Raw genomic sequence first — 22,570 nt, 5'->3', positions numbered from 1 at the left:
CATCTGACATGAGTGGGAATACTTTCGCCTCTTCCACTTCACGGCTTATTTTGCTGAGAATAAGTGTGATAAATTTTATTTGAATCGAATTTTGAGTGTAATTTACATTTTAAGGCTCAAGTTCAATACATTTCCGAATAATATCCCCTCATTTTGAAATAAACGTCAAGAGTATCGAAGGAATTCCCTTTGTTAAGGCTTGCCTCAGACTCATCATCTCGAAAATCAAGTCCCTGAATAGTAATAAAATGCGATGCATCAACAACAACTGACATGTAGTGTCGGTTTTCTTGGATCACTTTTTGTCTCGGTTTCGGTACCCGGTGGAGGCACTTTAAACTGTAGGTCCGTCTCGATTAGCCTTACTGTTCATAATCAACCAACCAAATCCTGAATTACCTTTGAATGTCTTTTGCTAATAGCGTTGTCACTAACGACCAGTGGTCGGAAGTAGCGCGCTACTTGTAGCGGCGCTACTGTAGCTAGCTACAAAATTTGTAGCCGTAACTGTAGCGGCGCTACACTTTGAAAATTGTAGTTGTAGCGGTAGCGAAGCTACAACATTCCTGTAGTTGTAGCGAAATTTTCGCTACTGGACCATCTGGTTCAGCTGGAATACATATTCAGGATGCATTCCTCAACAAGGAACATTTAGTTGCAGTTTTCTTGGACTTCCAAAAGGCATATGACAACGTGGCGCTTTGGCATCCTAAAGCAGCTCCATTCTTGGGGCGTGCGTGGCCATATGGCGTACTTTATTCAAAACTTTTTATCAGATCGCTTTTTCCGCGTACGTGTTGGGAACTCCTTTTCGGATCTTCACGAATAAGGGAACGGTGTCCCGCAGGGCAGCGTATTAAGTGTGACTCTGTTTGCCATAGCAGTGAACAGTGTTATGGCAAACATTCTCTCCCCTGTACATGGCCTCCTCTATGTAGACGACCTCACGATCATTTGTCGCTCACGGAATCTTGCGTCAGCTTCTCGTCAACTCCAACTGACGATAAACCGTTTGGTTGAGTGGTCCTCCCAAACAGGTTTCACCTTCTCATCCGAGAAATCCGTGTGTGTCCACTTTTGTCGTCAGCGTACATGTCATTTCGATCCTGACCTGTACATGGGGAAATCTCCCCTGTGCTTCGTCCGCTTCCTGGAACTCATTTTCGATAAGAAATTAACATGGCTACCTCACCTTCGCTAGTTAAAGTTCTCTTGTCTTCGAGTTCTCAACCTTTTACGTGTTTTATCTCATACTTCCTGGGGTGCTGATAGGACGGTACTGCTTCGCCTGTACCGTGCACTCATCAGGTCGAAGCTTGATTATGGATGTGTTGTGTATTCTTCTGCCCGCCCATCTAGACTTCGCATCCTAGACACCGTCCACCATGCTCGTATACGTGTGCTCTGGTGCCTTTCGGACCAGTCCAGTCGCCAGTTTGTACGTAGAGGCATCTGAGCCGTCGCTGTCTCTGCGAAGACAGCGGCTGGTAGTGAACTACTTCTTCCATCTTCGCTCGATGCCTTCACATTATTCATTTGACACCATCTCCGACGAGAGTAGGGGCAAGGTATCGGCTCCACCCTAGTGTCACTAGACCATTTGGTGTTCGTGCAGACGAGATCCTGTCAGCACCTGGTGTTGACAGTGATCTTCCTGGCGTCTCTCCACTCATTCCGCCTCTCCCGACCTGGGAGTTTCCTGCACCTTCTATCGATTTCTCTCTGACTGCCCTTTCAAAGACAGAAACACCAATGGTTGTATACCAGCAACGGTTTTTAGAACTTCGTGCGAAGCACCCCAATTTTAATGTGTTTTACACGGATGGGTCCAAGACAGTGGAATCTGTTGGTTGCGCCTTCGTCCTAGACTCTCAAAGTTCCAGTTACTCGCAACATCCTGCCTGTTCCATCTATACGGCAGAGTTGTACGCCATTCTAAAGGCACTGGACTTTGCAGACGTGAATGGGCTGAAGAAAGTTCTTGTGTGCTGCGATTCGACCAGCGTGTTGCAGTCTCTGGATTCGCCGTATTCCCGGCATCCGGGCGCAACGCCTATTAAGACGACTTGTGTCCTTATCTGCGAGCGCGGATGTACACTTCTGTTGGGTCCCTAGCCACGTGGGCATTCTGGGGAACGAAGCAGCAGATGCTGCCGCCAAGTCTGCTGATGCAGATGGCGACGTTCTCGTCCACCTTTTTGCCAGCTAGCGACCTGCGGAATGTGTTCCGTTGTTGCCTTCTTGACACTTGGCAGGCCGAGTGGGATGCGGAAACGGGGAACAAGCTTCACGCTGTTAAGCCCACCATAGGTGCTTGGCGTTCCTCGTCCCGTCCCTCTCGGCGAGAAGAAGTTATTCTTACCCGCATGCGTCACAGCCGTCTAACGCATGGTCACCTGCTCCAAGGGCTGGACCCTCCGTTGTGTCGTGTTTGCAATGTTTTAGTTTTATTAAGCATTCGACACATTCTCGTTGAATGTGTCGATCTTGCTTACCTCCGGCAGACTTTTAACCTTTCTGGCTGTTTGTCATCCCTCGTGGGTGATGACAGCAGTATTTTAACAAATGTTTTTAGTTTTTTGCGAAGAACTGGACTCTTCCACCGTCTGTAAGGAGGTTTTTTAGTTTGTTTGTTCTGACTTCTTAATGTGTCGTGTTTGTCTCATGCAGGTCTCTTTACAACCTTGCACTTTTAGTTTTTTTCCCAAGGGGCTATCTACACCTCTTTTTTAAATTTTCAGTCAGAATTTTAGATAAGGGGACATTTCCCCGTATACATAGAAGGGTGCGAAATGGCCTTAAGTGCCGACGCACCCAGAAATTTTAATTCAATCAATCAATCAGCTACAGCTACATTTCTTCTCAGCATTTTGAGCCTTTGAGATAAATTTTAAATGTGGCAACATAGTAAAACAAAAAATCGATAATAATGCTTACGGGGGACAAAGTGTCTGACTGGGGGGCGCCCGCCACCCCCCTCTTGCGTCGTCACTGGTTAGAACAAAAGGAATATTATGAAATATAGCTATATATTTCTTATACCAATGACACCCAATTTTTGGCGTGGGAAGCTAAGGCGATATGTTACTGAGTACCGAAATCGCTTTTTATTAATAAATCTCCTCTCTGTAGAATTACATAACTGTGAATTATGACCTGTGATAATTTCTGATACATCCTCGAAATTGGCATTCTGAAAAGAAAAAAAAACTTTATAGAATTTCCCGTATGGAACGAACAGGCAACCTGAAGTAATTAAAATATATTTAATTAAATGTGATTAATGCAGAATATCAAGTGTGAATATCTCTCAGAGATTTCGTGTTATAAGCGATTAAAGTTAGGGTTAGACTACTTTTGAAGACACGAAGTGTTACTTCTTTTGGGGAGGACGGCTGACCATACGCGTATCTTGGTTGGGGCAAAGGGACGCTTGCCCGCAAAATTTTGTTTTAGTAAAATTTACGTTAGTGTACATTTGCTAACCTCCTGGGACCTGGGAAGCAAATTAATAGAGAATATAATAATAATAATAATAATAATAATGATTTCGCAAATGTAACAGTTATTTAGCAAATAATCCTGTCCTGAACGTTCTTTTTGTGAATGGAAAACTTTTCGATTCTGACCCCGAAAGGTAGTTCCAAGTACGACCCCCCCCCCCCTCCGTTATGCTGGTGACGTTCACTTGAGTCAGCAAAAAGTGTGAAAGGGGGGGCGCAGGAAGCAAATGCTTTTTATTTTAGTTTTCATTTCCACTTGTGTTACCGTAAAACATCACATTTAAAATGCATATGTGGGATAGTTTTCTAGGGATGCTTTGAGCATGCTTTGAGTCAACTAATGTTGTTCGCTCCCTCCCCCCATTTGGTGACGCTACGGCAATGGCTACATTTTTCTGAATTTGATTTCGCAGTAGTTGTGTTTCAAATTTCAAACTGCAAATGAGGTGAGGCTATTAAAAAAGGCAGTGTCTGCTGCCACGTTCTTTTTCTGCTGGAACCTCAAAAAAGATGCGCGTGGCAGTAGACTCGGTCTTTGTTTTATCGTGATTTAATCATGCTATGTATGCAATTACGTCTGTAACACACACTGTAAAGTTGTAGCGATTACTTTCACAAAAATGTTTTAAGATTAGGTCCCTCAGGATTCTTCTAATAATAAACCTAAATGCTCTCGTAGTTAGGTTAAGTTCTATTAGCATTAAAATAATATCGCTAAATGCTTTCTAAAGAAAAAAGGTTCTAAATTACCTGTACATTCATTCCCACTAATCATAAACTTGCATTTCTCTCGTCTTAATCTGTTCTTAAGATTTGTAACATCCTCTTAGCAGACGAATTACGTGGCAGCAGCAAATTTGATGCTTATTCTAACTGCTGACACGTGCGTGGCAGCAGACTCGGCCATTAAAAAATGAAAACTTTTTGACAAAAGAATTGTTGTTGGCAACACTGTAATGCTCAGGAAATGAAAGTTGAGAACAACACGCCGTCTGCTCTGCAACGATAGCGTGCGTCATGTAAAGAAATACGAGAAACATGCAGCAACGTGTCTTTCTTTTTCTCAGGCAGCTCTCCCAAAATAGGTCCGTAAAGTACGAGTAATTCCGTTCCTTTCTACGCTCGTAATTTGTTGGAAGCAGTGAAGTATAAATGTGTTTGTACCAACTTCCGGAACTAGTGTCCCAGTACAAAGAACCAACTCTTTCAGGACAGGTCGCCGCAGTGTAACAATGCAGGTGAAACGTTCATATCTGTAACGGTGGCCTTGAGGTAGAGTAAAAAAAGAGATTACGCCTACTCGTTCATTGCATGTGGAAGTCAAAAAGTATGGACTTCAAGCAATGTTTTGGCTGTGCTTCATACTTTTTGTAATAACTGTGACGGCTTCGGCCGATAGTGTTTCCAACGGCGAAGATTCAGTGGTTGTGAGAAAATGTTGCTTTGCCAACGAAACAATGCTGGAGACGAAAGACACTCTAGCACATTGTAGCTACGATAATTCATCAGGATGGTCACCTCATTTTGTCACCGAAGATGGAAAGACCGAAACCAGCAGGATAAATGTCACCCTGCTGTATGGTATGCCAGACTGCGGACCGAAAGATCGGTGGCCTATATATCATTATCCAGGTGCTCATGATGAACTGCTGCTTCTAAAATCGGGAAAACTGCGGCATATTGTACACGGAAAATTCGGATCTGAATATTATGACCACGATCCAGAATCATATTGTATGGATACTGTCCTCTTGCAGCATGACTACTATAACAGCGCTGACAAGTCTACATATGCATTAGTTTGTGTTCCAGAAATAGTGCTCGACTGGCATGATACAGATTTCATAATCACGAAAATTGTGAATCCTGTATGCCATGCGATTGGAATAATGTGTTTGCTCGCAACTGCTGTGCTGTACTTTGTGGTACCTCAACTTCGTGATCTCGTTGGAACCATCATCATTACACTTTGCCTCTGTCTAATTGTGAGCTACTCTGCATCAATGGTGAACATATTTAATATGTTCAGTGAACACATCAGCTTCCTTGTAGCAGGTACTTGTCCATTACATTTTATTTTTGTAAAACAGCATTCCTAATGACTTATGTTTAAGTTCTGTTATGGCAGTTTCGTGGCCACAGTGATTTATCCATCTACACATGAACACACATTTTTTTTTTTTTTTTTTAACAAAGGCTTATTTATTGTTGTTTTGTTGCACCCGCGTCCATCTCTCATGCAAAGGTCTGGATAAACTCCTGATCACAAACATCAGTAACAGTTTGATATAGCCAAAACACATTTCACTCGTCCATTTAGTCTTTTTTTTACATTCGTACTTACCTATTATGCATTGCGAAACATTATTTAAGGTGGGATTTTGCTTTTTTCACTGAAATAATTGTAATTTTTCACATTACGAGTATTTATTGTTCGTTGCTTTTTCACTTCTGTTCACGTAATATGGCGGGCAAATCTTGACTAGCATTGTCTATCATCTGTGGGTACAGTGTTTCAAACCATCTTAACCGAAAAATTCCTACTTGCACGTTACAGATTTTTTTCCCATGAACCATGCACACATAGCCCCACAAACCATTCTAAAATAGCCCCACGAACCATTCACGGCAAGGTTAGGTTCTGTTAAGTTAGGCAAACATAGTTAAAATTGTCATGTTCTGGGAAAACAATGGTGTCGTTGGAAACCCTGACCAGGGGTTACGACATCGAATGCACAGAACATTTGGTTCACATAGTCGAAGGTAATGAAGGCAAGAGCTTTTGTGCATCGCAGAGACATTAATGTCGAAAAATACATGTTTTACCGGCCGAATAAATTGAACGAAGGGAGAAAACACTTCCACGACCTTTTAAAAGTCTACAGAAACTCAGTTCCATAAGTACTTTCTTCTGTAAAATTGAAGAAATGTGTTTTGCCTATATCAAACTGTCACCCAAACATCTACTTATTTTGGTGTTGAATTGTGTAAAAGCCAAAATTCAGAATATAATTCTGACAATATAATAATGCACATGGGGTGGTATGCTTCACCCTCTGTACCTCCTCAAGAAAGTGAACTCTTTTGCATGGTTCACAAATCTTTTCAATTGTTTTAGCATGCGAAAATGTGTTATTGTGAAGTAAAGAACAGCCTGAAGGTTTTGAGCAAGTGAATATAGCACACAACATGACATTCAACAACAGCAGCTGAGAGTGATGTCCGCTCTCGAATGCCTATCCAGAAATCACCTGCCTGATATCCCCAGAAAACTTCTTCAACAGCAGCTATAATTTTACGTCCATAGTTTTGGAGCTGATAGCAATTTCCAATGTGCTGTTTCACAATTTCAGTGTGCATATGAACAGTTTTTACCAATAAACAGCAGTGAAAGTACTTTGAGATGGCAGGAGTACTTACTTATGCGGGCCATTCTTTTGGATCATATATCTGTTATTCGTGTTTTCTGCATGCTGGAACCAATTTTATATTACGTAATACATCAAAATCTGTATATTTAAAAAGAAAATAATAATTTAACATATTTCTCAAAGCAGTAGAGTGAGTGAATGGCCCCCATGGGGTTTCCACGTAAATAAAATTCTGCACACAGGAGTGCCCATACCCCCCTCCTTTCCAAAGGCCAATGGCATGTCCCCTACTCCCTGCAGATTGTGTTATAATCCTCATAAAGAAATTAATTACGACAGTGTGTCTACTATTATCCTATTACTGAACACTACTTGATCTGCCCTTCACTAAATTCCTCCTTTTCTTCACCTATCGGATTAAATAGGTGCACCTGGTAGCAAAAGTGACTTGGAACCAGCTAAAGTAAATGAATTCTAGTCCCCCCCTCCATTCACGGCAAGGTTAGGTTCTGTTAAGTTAGGCAAACACTGTTAAAATTTTCTGGTGTCATTGGAAACTGACCAGCTCTTTATATATATATATATATATATATATATATATATAACATATAATCATATTAGAAAAATACCGTGCGTTCATTTCGATCTTCAGCCGAGAGATCGGGAGAAGCGTGGCGGGCGGCGCTTACGGAGATGCCGACATTTGCAGCCTGTAATGCCCCACTTATTTTTATGGACATATGCAGACATTTATATAAATATTGCAAAAAACAAGCACTAACCTGTGTTATAACACGCAAAAGTTATTCTGTAATTCATCCAAGTTCTGCTCTTATATACACAAATAAATACGCTTTAGAAACGATGTTAAGAGCCACAGATAATAAACATTTTAATCATAGTTTTGACCAGTAACGTCCTGCTTAAGTTTATATCCTTGAAAGAGTTTTGTGTCGATGGGGATCCTTTGGAGGTTTCGAATGTGCAAAACACTATCAAGATTACGCTGCAGACGAAACCGTTAAAAGTCAGTAGTTTTCGTGAGCTTCCGTGCAATCCGAAATCTCCGAGCTCGAGTCTTTTGTTCCTTCGCGACTAGATGAAGACAGAGCTGTGAATATAGTGGCAAGCAGATGTAAACCAAGAGTGTGTTAATTTCGTACTGTGCGCAAGAGTATTATTTTTGGTTACTTGCCGTTACTTGTTTGTGTTATTGCAGTGTGTATGTGTGTTGTGTCAGTGAGACGATTGGAATGCCGACCACAAGGTTCATGTTAGAACAAAGATTTTTTATGTATGACACGTATGTGAAAACAGACTCGTGTCGAGACGTGTGTAGGCAATTTGTACAGAAATTCCCAGGCGTTTCACCTCCACATAGAGATACGGTTAGACATCTTGTCCTTAAATTACGAGAAACTGGATCATTAAATTTTAAAACACCTAAACCAAAACGACGGATTCTAACCGAAGCAAAACTCGATGAAATTGGTGCAGCGTTAGAACGTTCTCCGTGTTTCACAGGAGATGGGCATGTCAAAATCATCAGCACATACAGCCACTAAGCTACTAAAATTAAAACTGTACTCTTATAACACAGGTTAGTGCTCGTTTTGCAATATTTATATAAATATCTGCATATGTCCATAAAAATAAGCGGGCATTACAGGCATCAAATGTCGACATCTCCGTTAGCGCTGCCCACCACGCTTCTCCCGATCTCTCGGCTGAAGATCGAAATGAACGCACGGTATATATGTGCTGTATTATTCATCCTGATTGGTCATAAATAACAAAATCAAAAGAAATCAAACATGTTGAATTTTATATTACTGCAAGGGATAAATCCTCCCCAATTATGATGACATGGTCCATGCCATTATTCTCCCCTGTGATACTGACAAATATGAAAACAAACACTTGTTCACAATGTGCAACAATTAGGGTCCAGCAGGCTATGTCCAAATTTCAAAATTATCACCGAAAACTGATTTTCTAGATTTACTTGCACATTTTTTAGGTTTCTTTTCTCCAAAACTGAGGGATGGGGATTACATGTAGGCCTAATCGAAAAGTGGTCTTTGTTGTGTTTCCCTGCAAATTTGATCCATCCATGGGGTAATGCCAAAAGCGATTTTCTAGATTTTTTTCTGTAAAATGACAACACTGCTTTTCTTATACATCGTTATTTTTTCCTCAAGAAGTATCTAGCCTATTTTCTTTTGCATGGTTGTAGGAATATACCACTGTTACATACTATTTTTTTTGTTCACTTTGGTCTATTCTGGTGGCCATAGAGGGGGTGAGGGTACTGAATATGAATTTTTTGGTAAATTTTGATTTTCGTATTTTTCTTTTTAAACTTTCACTATTGAGGGAAAATGCATAAATTTCACCTCTCCACCTAAGAGTCCTGTTATTCGGAAAGAAAAAAATCATCTCTTTACTACAATTAGTCCTCTTTCTACTTTTTGTGTGTGTGTGTACACATCACAGCACATCTGAAAATGCATGCCTGAAAATTTCCCATCCAGAGATGCTAACAGTCAGAGAGGCTCTAACTTTTACAGTTTAAAGTAGTTTGGTACTAATCAGTTTCAAATTTCTCTGCAATTTTCCTTTTAAAAATTAAAACATTCGTGTTTGAATATGTAATAAATATTTAACAGAGTTACATTAGTTTGCATTCCACTGTTCAAAAAACATGCTGTATGGGGAGACTTTTATTCAGTGACCCTTTGTGTGGTGGACAGTTATTATACTGACTGAACTACACCATCTTGTTTACTCAACTTCTTATATGCTCCTTCCAATTTATAGTTATGTTGAATCCATATGAAACCATTTTATATGTTATTCATAGAAAGTATTTCAGATAATATCCATTCACATATTACAATTACATTGAAGCGTTTATTACTGAAAGCTCACAAATCCATTATTTCTGATTTTACATCAGTTAATAATAAAAACTTCCTATTTTTTTCTGAATAACATTTTCTAATGTTTTTTCACATGAAAACAGTTTAAAAAATATATTTTGTGTATTGCTTTCCTGGCATATTGATGTTAAACTGATATGAATAGACAGACTCCTTTTTCAATCCTAATATATATTTTGAGTGGTGGCCATTTTTGTTTAAATTGAACCTGCATGTTGTTGCTATCTCAGTGCTTTGGGGAAATGACAATTAAAATAAAATGCTACCTCCCAAGGTTTATTTTTGTTTCTAGAGAGTCTAGTATCAGTTACTATGAACTGCAAGAATATAGCATGTTGAGTGTGTATAAAATAAAAAATAAAATCCTCTTATTTACCCACTGTGGATAATATGAAGGCATGTGTCCAAAAAAATACCAGTAAATATCCCAATCCTAAACAAAGTCCCGGACAGTCTTATCTTGCAACCTGAAAATCTTTGACCGATTGATAGGGGCATGCATATTTCGTTTTTGACCAAAAAACGAAATTTGAAAAAACACATTGTAGTGTTAATTTTTCATGTTTTTGAAAGGTGTGAGGTGCATTTTGTGACCATATTTTGTCACGAAATAATGCGAAATGAACTGCAAAAAGCGAAATGAACTCTTAAACACGAAATTCAGGGTTTATTCACCGCCGTGACACCTTCCGAGGTCTGAATTATCCTGAGAGTTATGCAATTTCCGGAAAATTGATTAATTCTGCTGTTAATATTGGAGAAGCAAAAATGGACTCCTTTACACAGAAATAAACTTAATACTCTGATGATTACATAAATGTGCTATTAGAAGTGAAATGTTAATTCTGTGGAATAAGTGTAGTTTTTAAATCAAATTTAGCATTATTTTCACAATTTTAAAACCAATATGTCTTTTTATATACCACTTTTCATCCATTTTTTCACCGCTATAACACCGATATTTTATTTTATTTACCGCTTTTGAACCCGAAATTGACTCAGTTTTTGTACCGAAATTTTGCCTTTTTATTTACCAAAAATATGTGCCTCTACCGATTGATGATGGATGAGAGACATGGGAGAGTGATCTTTTTCCCGTAGTATGAAACATACTTCTGTACCTATAGCCTATGAATCTGTTCACAGAACGCACAAAAGCTCCTGAGCTCTAATCATTACTATCAAATCAGTGACATATTTAACTTTTTTATCTGGTAGGGATACATGGAGGTCATTGCTACCTTGTGCAAATTTAAAGTTCTGCATGAAAACAAGCCCATGATGGGATCAGCGGACCTTGGTAACATAGTAAATGCACCTCCAAGTTATTTTAATATGAATCTCCCTCCAACTATTTTCGATTTCAGAATTAAAGGAAAATACATCATATTTCAGCATTTGAAAAGATATACTATTGTTTTTTTGTTTTGTTTTTTTATGCTGTTAAACTACAAGGAATGGTGTTATGGTTTAAATTTCAGTATTAAAATACTTTACACTGATCAGGAATTTTTACAATTTCAGTTTTATTTCTTCGATTCTTAAGTTTATTTGGTTGTAAGATATATTTAAAATAATTATTTACTTTATTGTGTTCAGTTTGCTTGTTTACCTTTCACAATATTTATTTAAGTTTAATAAATTATTCGATTTACTTTCTTTATGTTGTATATTTTTTCAGACATTACCATGTACATGAGTCTTCTTGCTGCATTCTTTTGGTTAAACAGTATGGGCTACTATGTTTGGAAAGCCTTTCGGTATGAATTATCTTTTTATATAAAACAAACAATTATATCAGCAGTATAATGATTTCATGTCTTTTCAGTTTAGATTTTATGTTGCAAAATATTTTATAAGTTATTATGCTTCTAATGACGTGCTAAGAACAAATGTATTTTTTGGCTACTGTTTTATTTGTAAGTACAGGGTAGCTCAAATAGTCACTTAACACCCCTGGCCATCTTGATGTCCGCCATCTTGCATTCAACTTAAGAATTTTAAATGGGAAGGGGATGATATATCAAATCAGGCAAGAATTTCACGAGAAATGCAATGGTGAAGGTTTTTTCGACTTATCTTTAACCAGTAAAAAGTTATGACTGAATACTTGTACCAATTTGCTCCTTTTCGAGGTGTTAGAAAAATGCCTTAAATTTTTTTTAGCGCATCGGTAATGCATCGAGATCAAAGTGATGTCTAGGGAGAGAAGTTGACATGCCATTGCACATGATTTTAATTGGATACATCCATAAAGAGCTGCGCATTATTAATGGTTGTCGCGAACAATTTACAGTGTGACGCTTCCATTGAATTAAAAGTCCTTCACATTGACAAGGCTAATGTTTATGTTCATAAGGAAGTTCATAAACAGAATATGCGACCCTTGTCATCTGATAACTAACTTTGGACAGAAACTGCATCACAACGTTTCCATAGTGTTCTGGTGTTCCTCCCTATTGAAAAAAAACTCTGTAAAAAGTACCTCCTTCCATAAGCAAGGATGAAAAACCCCTATTTATTTAACAAATCCAAGTAGCCCAAAGCATTTAAGGTTCCGTTGATGGAAAATTGACTAACCAATCGTGTTCCACACAGCACGCCACACCATTAACTTACCATTCAGCTTTGATCTGTCGAAAATGAGTTATCAGATAAAAAGCATCGAATATTCTGTTTATGAACTTCCTTATGAACATAAACATTAGCCTTATCACTGTGAAGGACTTTTCATTTAATGGAAGCGTCACACTGTAATTGTTTGCGACAACCATTCATAATGCACAGCTCTTCATGGATGTATCCGATTAAAATCTTGTGCAATGGCATGCGAACTTTTCTCCCTAGACGTCACTTTGATCTTGATGCATTACCGATGCGCTAAACAAATTTTAAGGCATTTTTGTAACACCTCGAAAAGGAGCAAATTGGTACAAGAATTCAGTCATAACTTTTTACTGGTTAAAGATACACCATTGCATTTCTTGTGAAATTCTAGCCTGATTTGATATATGATATCACCCCTTTCCCATTTAAAATTCTAACGTTGAATTCAAGATGGCCACCGGCCATGCGGGTGGCGTCAATGTGGTTCCCTCTTGGCCTTGCAACGATTGGTCATCACCATTTCCATGTTTCACGCTGCAGTGGCCTTGTACCGAGGGTGTTAAGTGACTTTTTGAGCCACCCTGTACATGGTATAGTTGCAAGAATACAAGTAATACAAAGTATTTGTGTGTTATCATTTAATGAACTCTTTATTTATTTTAAGTCCATTTTAATTCAAGATTGTGTTGCCTACTTTTTGATATCTCAAGAGTGCAAGTTTTAACTCTGGCCAGGTCATGGGCATTTTATTGTGTCTTTCCTTTCATCTATTTCATATAAAAAGAAAAAAAATGAAAAGTGACACTAAATAATAGAAACAGGTTGATAATCTAATGGAATTGAATCTACAGTAAAGTTGATTGATTGATTGATTTGGAAATGAAAAGTGACACTAAATAATAGAAACAGGTTCAGATAATCTAATGGAATTGAATCTACAGTAAAATTAATTGGTTTGGTGTTTTCACTTAAGTCCACTTTATGCACTGTAGGAGCAGAGCTCCAGGTTCTCAGCACCTAGAAAAATTTCAGCTCGAAACTTCTAAATTAATGGCAGCATACTCGCAGACCTGGAATCAGGACACTTGTCACCCTCCCCACCCTAAATTAAAAAACTACTCTGTTTTGAAGTGTTGATTGTCAATTTGTAGATCACATGATGCCCTAACCTTTACCAGATTCCATCCATAAGTTCTGCAAGTCTGGGTTTTTTTTAATGTCAAATATGAGTAAAATATACAGGGTGTCATTTTAATGGCACCCACGGACCACGGAAACGTGTAGAGGATATCAAAACAAACAACTTTTCTCAGTAACATTTTTCTCGGTGCATCGTTTCGGTACTACAGTCGTTCAAAAAAGCCCGTTTTGCCACCTGAATGCTGGCAACCACACACAACATTTGATTGCATTTGTGACGTCATATCCTGTCGTGAAGCGATGCGTTCCAGGGTTGCCAGGAACACACATATTCTGTGAAAAATGACATAGCTACAATCAGCCACATTATGTACCGTAAAATTAAATGAGCAAACACGTTCTGTAACCTACCAGGAAGTAAATAAACGATACTAAAAATGGTAAAATGAAAATCGAATTCAAGTAAAAGTGGTCATATCGAATTTTGTCTCAGCTTACATGTTAGATATTTGCAAATGTAGTTACCAAGTTGGCATCTACAATTTAGTCTTATACACTTCGTCCTTCTGATACTAGTTGTCTGTGACACACTGAACAGATGACAAAATAGAAATGACAGAACTCAAAATTCCAAAGGTAAGCAATACATAGGTAAATATAATGTATATTCAGGGCAGTATGAGGCAAGTGGCAAAAATGGTTGAAAATACGGGGATATAAGTATATCCGACGACTGTGTTTATCTATACACCGAATACACATGTAATAGTTTGCAACTGTGAACAGGGCAGTATATTCGCTACTGATTCATCATTAGATTGTTGCTGTGGTTGTCCATGTTTTAGCCGAAATGTAACAACGTGAACCTCGGATACTTCCCTTATCAGCACAAAAGTACCACAAGGCATCTGGACACAAACCTGTAGATATCAACCTTGCAATGAGATTTGCAAATATTTTACATGTAGCTGGGTGTAAACAGCCACATGTAAGCTGTAAGTCCAGTGAAATTTATTGTTGTTGATATTTGATATGTAGGCTGAGACAAAATCCGATTTTGACACTTCATTTTGAATACGTTTTTTTACCATTCTCATATTGTTGGTTCACTTCTCCCTCCCCGGAGATGACTGCTGATCTTCTGGCTGGTAGGCTATGATGTTCGGTCTTCTGGATGCGTTTGAAGCTTTGTTTTACAGCTAATAATTTGGTTGGTAGTTTGTCATTTTTCACAAAATTTGTGTGTTCCTTGCAACCCTGCCGTATGCTGTTTTGCCACAGGAAATGACGTCACAGATACGATCAAATGTTGTTGGGTTGCCAGCATCCAGGCGGCAAAACGGTCTTTTTTGAACGGCTGTAGAGTCGAATCGACGCACCAACGAGAAAAATGTTACTGAGAAAAGTTGTTTGTTTTCTCCATACGAATCTATGGTCCGTGTGCGCCATTAAAATGACACCCTGTATATTTGACCATGAATATGAATCTACCATCTACTAAATCTGGCATGTTTTTTTGCATCCACAACATCTTAGAGCAGTGGTTCTCAATCTTTCTTAAGACTGTAGTCCGTTAAATTCTTTTCTTAAAAGTCAATGCCCCAGTCCCAACAATTTCACTCATCTTATAGTTTCCTCCAGCCTACATCATTAAATTAAGTTGTGGGTAAGGGATGATTTTTATTGAAAAATGTCTGCCAAAAAATAAAATGGGGTCTGATCTGGAAGTTGTGAAACAATTTTAAGGTGTCTGAAGCGCAACATCTACTTTTTAAATATACGGCTGATTTTACTCTCTCTCATAAATGGCAATATAATATTCCAAAATCTAGAAGAGCCTTTTAGTATATATTTTGTTTGTTCTTTGCCACATCTAAGTAAGAACATGAACCTCACATGTGTTATATTTATATTGCTGCTTTTAACTTTACAGGTCACGTAATGTCTTTCTGAGAGCCACAGACCAAAGAAAATACTGTTATTATTCACTATATTCCTGGGGATGCACCCTAGCAATGGCTGGAATAGCATTATTTGCTCATTTCATGTTGGATACAGACAGTCGAGCATCAAATAGACAAATGGGTCAGCAAACTGTAGGTAAGACATCTTCTGCAGGTTTCCTTGTATTAATGTAAAATTTGTGACAAATCCATTACTGTAGAATAAAAATTAGCTACTAATGAAAATTAGGCAGGAGGAAAAGATTGTATTTAGAGTTTTTAGGAAAAGATTTCAAACAACATTATCTTAAGAAGATCCTTCTACTTTCAAATTTTCATTGTTACTATGTGGTTTGTACTGCAAAATACTTCTTGTTGTTCTTCTTATGGCACTACAGTCCAGTGATGATCCTTGGCCTCGTCTGTGATTTGTCTCCATCTATCTCTACCGTTTGCCACAACTTTCCAATTTCTGTACTGGAGCTTCCAAACATCCTCATCCACCCATCTCAATTTAGGCCATCCTCGCTTCCTCTGTCCACCTGGGCTATCCAACATCACTCTCTTTGCAGGGTCACTATCACTCATGCAAATCACATGACCTGCCCATCTTAACCTTGCCACCTTTATTACACCAATAACTGTTGGTTCTTGATATAACTCGTAGAGCTCCTTATTAAAACGCTTTCTCCATTTTCCATTCTTGCATACTGTCCCAATATTCTTCGTAATATCTTTCTTTCAAAGGTCTCTACCAGCTGTTCACCTTTCCTTGAACTGGTCCAATTTTCTGCAGCATAGGTCAATACAGGTCTTATCAGTGTCTTGTAAAGTGTTAACTTAGTTGTTCTGGACAATATTGTGCTCTTAAAATGTCTCTGTAGTCCATAATAGGCCCTATTCACTGCTAATAGTCGTGCCTTTACTGCCTCCTGTGAATCATTCTCGTGTCACAACAGAACCCAGGTAGATAAAGGAATCCACTCTATCAAAGGTATAATTAGCCATTGTTATGGTCGGTGATGCATTATATCTGTGTGCTTTACCTGCTGTACTTAATCTTTCCTCCATTCACCACCAATCCCATCTTCTTTCTTTCCCTTTCTATGGCTAGAAATGCTGCTTCTACTATGTCCACATCATCTGCATATGCTAGTATCTGGATTGACTTATGATATATGGTACCCCTAATTTGCACCTGAGCTTCCCGTGTAACCTTCTCTTAAGGCAATGTTAAACAACAAACAGGACAGCACTTTGCCTTGTCTTAGTCCATTTTCTATTTCAACAGGTTCTGAGAGTTGTCCTCCTACTCTTATCTTACTATTAGAGCCCTCCATGGTTATCCACACCATTCTTAGTAATTTTATTGGAATTCCAAGGTCTTCCATTGCCATATATAGTTGGGCCCTGTTTATACTATCGTATGCAGATTTAAAGTCAATAAATGATGGTGCATTCCTATCCCAAACTCCAGAGTTTTCTCCAATATTTGCCTTAAGGTGAATATCTGGTTAATTGTAGATATTCCTGGCCTGAACCTACATTGATATGATCCAATGCACTTTTCTACATATGGTAGTAGTGTTTTATATATAATTCTTGCAAATACTTTATAGGCAACGTTCAGCAATGTAATAATTCCACGATAGTTTGCACACTCCATCATGTTCTCTTTCTTGTGGATAGGTACTATGATAACCATCCTTTTTTCCCCTTTTTCCAGATTATGTTTATTATTTCATTCAAGCCTCTAATAGACACTCTCACCTCCATGCTTAAGCAGCTCTGCTTGCAAGTTATCTATCCCAGGTGCTTTACTATTTTTCAATATCTTGACTGTCTCCCATACTTCATCTATCGTTGGACTTTCTATGCTCTCTTCTCCTTCCTCCTCTTCATCTAATCCTTCTTCCAGCATACCTGCTAATCTGTTCTGCCATTCAATACATCATTAAAATGCCTTCTCCACCTTTCTAAAATTTCATTACTGTCACTAATTATATCTGTTTCTACAGACTGTTGTCCTTGGTTTAAAAATATATTTTGTATTATTTACCAGCTTATACATCTGTCTTACATTCTTCTGCTCATGCAGGCTTTCCAACTGCTTCATCCATTCACTTTTTTTCTTCCTATGGACACTCTTCTCAATCCTTCTTTTCTCCTGATATTCATCTCTAACTTTCCTTGTTGCACTTCTTTGCTGCATCCTCTTATATACATCATTCTTTTCTTTGGTTACATTTTGACACTCCTCATCAAACCACGTTTCTTTATTTACTGGCTTTTGTGTTTCAAGTATTTCCTTTGCTACATTACTGATCCTAAGCTTCTATCTATCCCACCTCTCATCTACATTTTCCACTTCTGCCAGTTTCGTCCCAATGAATCCCTCTTGTAATTTACTTCTGTACCTCTCAACCACTGTTGGATTTCTTAACTGCGTGACATTAAATTTCATCAGGCTAGTCGCCTTCATTTTCCAACTATTAGATATTCTTGCTCTAATCTTTCCCATAAGCAAATAATGGTCGGAATCAATATTAGCCCCTCTATATGATCTAACATCAATGATATCTGATCTATGTCTACAATCTATTCATTGTTACTATGTGGTTTGTACTGCAAAATACAGGAATACTATTTAATAGGAGAAATGAAAGTGTGTAATTGACAATACTACCATGTTGATACATGTATTATGTCTTAATTTATAACCTAAATCAAATCCCGGTTTCCCATGTTATATAATTTTGTAGCAATTTTTTTCATATACCAAAATTTAAAATGTGCAGATATCTGAATAAGTAGAAATTTACAGGTTTAAGTACAATTGATGCTAACAATTAACATTTCTTTACAGGTTGGTTAGGCATTGCAGTGTTCTTCACTCCAATCGCATTCACAATACTAGTCAATATATTTTTCTATTTAACAACAGGGCAAGCAATTACAAGACTAACCTGCTACGGCAGAATTCATCAAAAGCTAAAATTCAGGTATGGAAAACCATGTTCTTTTAAATTTTATCTATAAATTTTCTCATAAATTTCAGTAAGTTGTCTGTGATATATATAAAAACAAAAATCATGTATGCTTATCTTTAACATACATTTCTAAATGTGTAGTTTATTTTTCTATGGCAAAACCCAAAGCTGGGCAATGGAATACAGCATATCACATTGGTGCAGTTTGATTTGCTTTATTTTACTTCGCGTTTTGTGCCACTTTTGGCTAATTTACGAAGATGGGGATGAGTGATGATATGATAAAATTCATGAATGGACACTCACAAATTTTTCGTATCATTCTTTCAGTCATTAAGTTTCAAATGGTGTGAATTACAGACTCGAAACTAAACCTTCAAATTGTTCTATGTTGGCTTTTGAAATATTTAATAGAACATAAGTTATATTCAAAAAGTTGTGCACAAAATGTGATCTGGGTGTAAGGCTAAATTAGAAACTTTACTGAACAAATATATACGTTTACTAAGGTGTTCATGTGGTTTGGTTTGCTTTATCAATTTACAAAAACAAATAGGTCTGTTTTTGCGGAAAACTGATCCAATTTGATGCATGGCATGACCATCAAACCTAGCTAGATTAAGCTGTCCTTACTTTCTTGTTTGTCAAATTGTCTGCAAAAACCTATTCCTATTAAAATGCTAAACATTTTTCCAAACACTACTGAACAAGAGACGGAACTTGACACTTAAAGTAGCAAAGTGAGCACCCAAACCAGAACATTCTAAGTCAGTATGTCATCTGAATTTCTCTTCTTTTTTTTTTTTCAGCTTTGAAATGTTCATCAAATTATTCTTGGTAATGGCTGTAACTTGGTTGTTCCTTCTACTTTCGTGGTTGAAGTATAGTCCCCTGCAATATTTATACGTTACAGTGAATGCTCTTCAAGCACCGCTCATTTTCTACATTTGTATTTGTCAAAGAAGAGTCACATTTCTGCTAAAGAAGTATTGCTGCCATGAAAAATGTATCAGTCCATGCTGTAGGCCAGAAGACAATACAGAACCTGGAGAATGGGGGGAGGAGATGCTAACAATGAATACTCCATGCTGAAAAGAAGGAAATTGAATCTTATATGGATTATGTTAACATAGCACTGTTATCCAGTGTGGCATTTTTTAGATGTGGTATTCAGTTTTATTTTTATATTTTAAAACACTCACTGCCTGGCCTATGTTTGTAGTATGTTCAGTGCAGCTTTTATTTTATATATATTGCTGATGTAATTAAGTATTTATATTGAACTGTAATATTTCCGTCCTCTTCAAGTATTTTATTTTTACAGAAAAGATGGGAACAGATTAATGGTATTAACCTTACATGGAATCAGTAATAAGTATTTATGTATTCCACCTTACAATCATTCTTTTGCAAAGTGCTAAAGCAGCTTTTTTTTTTTTTTTAATATATACCAGTATTCTAGTTTCATTCTGTAAATGTACCGATAGTTTTAATTCAATTTATTACTGTCCATATCTAAGATGAATATGATTCTAATATAGCACTGAATTATTAAAACCTCAAAAACAAGTTTGTTTTCAGTTGAATTTTAGTTTAATGAATTATAATAGTGGACCAATTCTATTTTGTTGTTAGTGAACGTAAGATGATCTGATTATTGCAGTGTCAAATAATGTACGTAACAAAGACTATAATGCTCTTTGAAAATAATAGTGAAATATCTTTACTTTATCGACATATTACACACACAGACAGAAAATAATGGTCTAAAGGTTGCAAACTTGGAAAAGTAAATAAGAGAAAAATAGAACAAAAATGAGGAAATAAGTTCTGATGGAAGTTTTATATTATATTCATAATAATTTCAGACATGCCCTGCATTTGGGTGTCCATAAGTATGCTGCAATTGCCTTACCAATCAAAACTCACCTATATTCAAAGTTTATGTTGTTACCAGTTTAAAATTTCAAAAATATCCACAGGAAATGTTTTTATTCTATTTTTAATGATCAGCGTCCATAAAACAGATAAATTATTGTTTCCAAGAGAGAATATGGCTTTCTTTTACTGCTGTGATTAAATGAAATCTTGCCGTTTTTAATAAAATTAAAAGTATATTCCTAATTTAAACTGGCATCTGTATCAAATGAACATGTAAAGTACTTTGAAGCATTTACTGTAACATGCCATGGATTTTGTGATTTAATGAAAACAAATTTGTCAATTCATTCACAGAATGATTCATAGGCAGCTATTTGAGAGATAGGATATTGTAAAATTTTATAAAACAGATATTGTAAGTATAGCAGTTTTTTTTTATAGTAAATAAACATTTTTATCAAAATAATTTGTGTTTTTAATAAAAATGCTATTGCCATTTCTTCCAGATATTACAAGATTTTTTTGTCACTGACTGACAGATCAGGGGTGCCCACAGGGGGAATTCATGACGTGCCTGCATCATGGGAATTTTTGGCTTTAGCTACCAATTCTATATATCTTCACACAAAAATTGGGGATTTTTTCATTTGATTGATTTTAAGTTGGGATTGCAGCAATGAAGTTGAAATGAAACACAACCTCTTATGCCTTTAGAATCGGTTTGGAAGGAGGGGGGGATGTGCTGTTCGCATTAATACAAGGTTAGTCATGCAAACAAGCGAATAAGGTACAGTACACTAACAACGGCAGTGAGCCTGAGCAGTGGTTTTTCTTTAGTCTTTTAATTTCAACTGCAATGAAAAGTTCCAAATGTCATATGCGTTTGGCCTTTCGATTGTTGGCATCTCGGCCAATGGTAAACTATGTCTGGTGTTTTCCTTGTGGTAGTTCCGCATTGGCTCGGAAGTTCAGACATGCAGACTTCAATTTTAATGTTTGATTATTTCAGGCACGATTTATTTCACTTGTATATGTTCCTGTGCTACGATTGACTGGACAATTGTAAAATACTGTTAGTTTTTGTTGCATAAAGCATACTTTTGTTGACTTTAAATTGAAAAGAAAGAGTTCAGTGGCGAAGCGTGACATTTTTACATAGTCATCTCAAGATTTGCCAAACTTCAGGGTCGATCTTTTAACAGGGGAAGGGCACAATATTTCTCTGTGATAAACACCAAGCTCTCTGCCAATTCAATGTAAAAGCTCATACCACAGACCTTGCAACCACAAAAGACATAATTCTATCCCATACGATGAGAATTATTAAATATGATTGAAACTGAAATGCAAACACCTCAATTGTCACGTTTAAAGGTAAGAACCTTTATGGTCTGCCTCCAGTTGTTGTTTTGATAAAGAAAAGCAGATTTCATATCGTTCAATATGTGCTTTTCCTCTTAACAAGTGGAAATAGCAGACATTCACAGTGGCATGGCCAGGATTTTCGATGGCGGAAGGGTTACATGTACTTTGGACACGCGGAATAATCTTGATGGCTCCAGAGAAACCCTGCCGTGGCTGTAAACACGGTGATGGGGGCTAAAAAAAAGGGTCTGTTATGACCCAAGTTTGTCTGTTCGGAAGCGTTCGGTTGTTCTCGGCACCAGCAGAGACCAGAGGAATTCGCACCATTTCTGCGATGATCTGAGGCTTCTAACACCATTACCTTCAATAGGAAACTTGACGGGAGGGTTCCGTGCGAGGGATAGTACTGGGCCACATTTCGATGCACTAAGATTAGCAAATCTCTTGCGTATTTCGAGCTGTCGCTTGGCTTATTTCGCACAAATATGCGAGTATTCTACTTATTTTTTTTACTCCTTCTCTAAAATATATAAAATACAATATTTTTATTATCTTGCTTGGTCATCGCTGCATCTCCCGATGACCGAACGCTTCACCATACCAAAAAGTCTTACAATATAGTTCAAAAACAGGTGTTTGGAGTACCTTCATCGGCAGGATAAGTGGAAGAAACACTTGAGCTTAAAAATGTGCATATAATTATAAATAATCTTCCCATTAAGTACAAATTGTTGAAGTGAAGTTTGGAAGTGGACCTTGGCAAAGTGGTTCAGGTTCAGAGCCAGGTGAACAAAATCAGCCTAATAAAATTAGCCACAGGAAATATGA

At 37.5% G+C, this 22,570-nt stretch overlaps 2 protein-coding genes across 2 annotated transcripts in view; one reads left to right on the top strand and one right to left on the bottom strand.

Annotated features, from left to right (window-relative positions):
• LOC145985130 (RNA helicase aquarius) overlaps window positions 1-22,570 on the bottom strand; it is a 195,012-nt gene that overhangs the window by 126,249 nt on the left and 46,193 nt on the right. The window lies entirely within an intron of this gene.
• mthl5 (G-protein coupled receptor Mth-like 5) lies at window positions 4,474-20,837 on the top strand. Its single transcript, XM_083118777.1, has 5 exons — window positions 4,474-5,558; window positions 11,498-11,576; window positions 15,497-15,663; window positions 18,373-18,508; window positions 19,306-20,837. The coding sequence occupies exons 1-5, from the start codon at window positions 4,847-4,849 to the stop codon at window positions 19,586-19,588; spliced, it is 1,377 nt and encodes a 458-aa protein (XP_082974903.1). The 5' UTR covers window positions 4,474-4,846; the 3' UTR covers window positions 19,589-20,837.

This window comes from Lepisma saccharinum, chromosome 3 (genome assembly GCF_977018435.1).
Source record: "Lepisma saccharinum chromosome 3, izLepSacc3.1, whole genome shotgun sequence".
Taxonomy (NCBI): domain Eukaryota; kingdom Metazoa; phylum Arthropoda; class Insecta; order Zygentoma; family Lepismatidae; genus Lepisma; species Lepisma saccharinum.
Note: the sequence above shows the minus strand (reverse complement) of the source record. Positions and strands in the feature narration are given on the sequence as shown.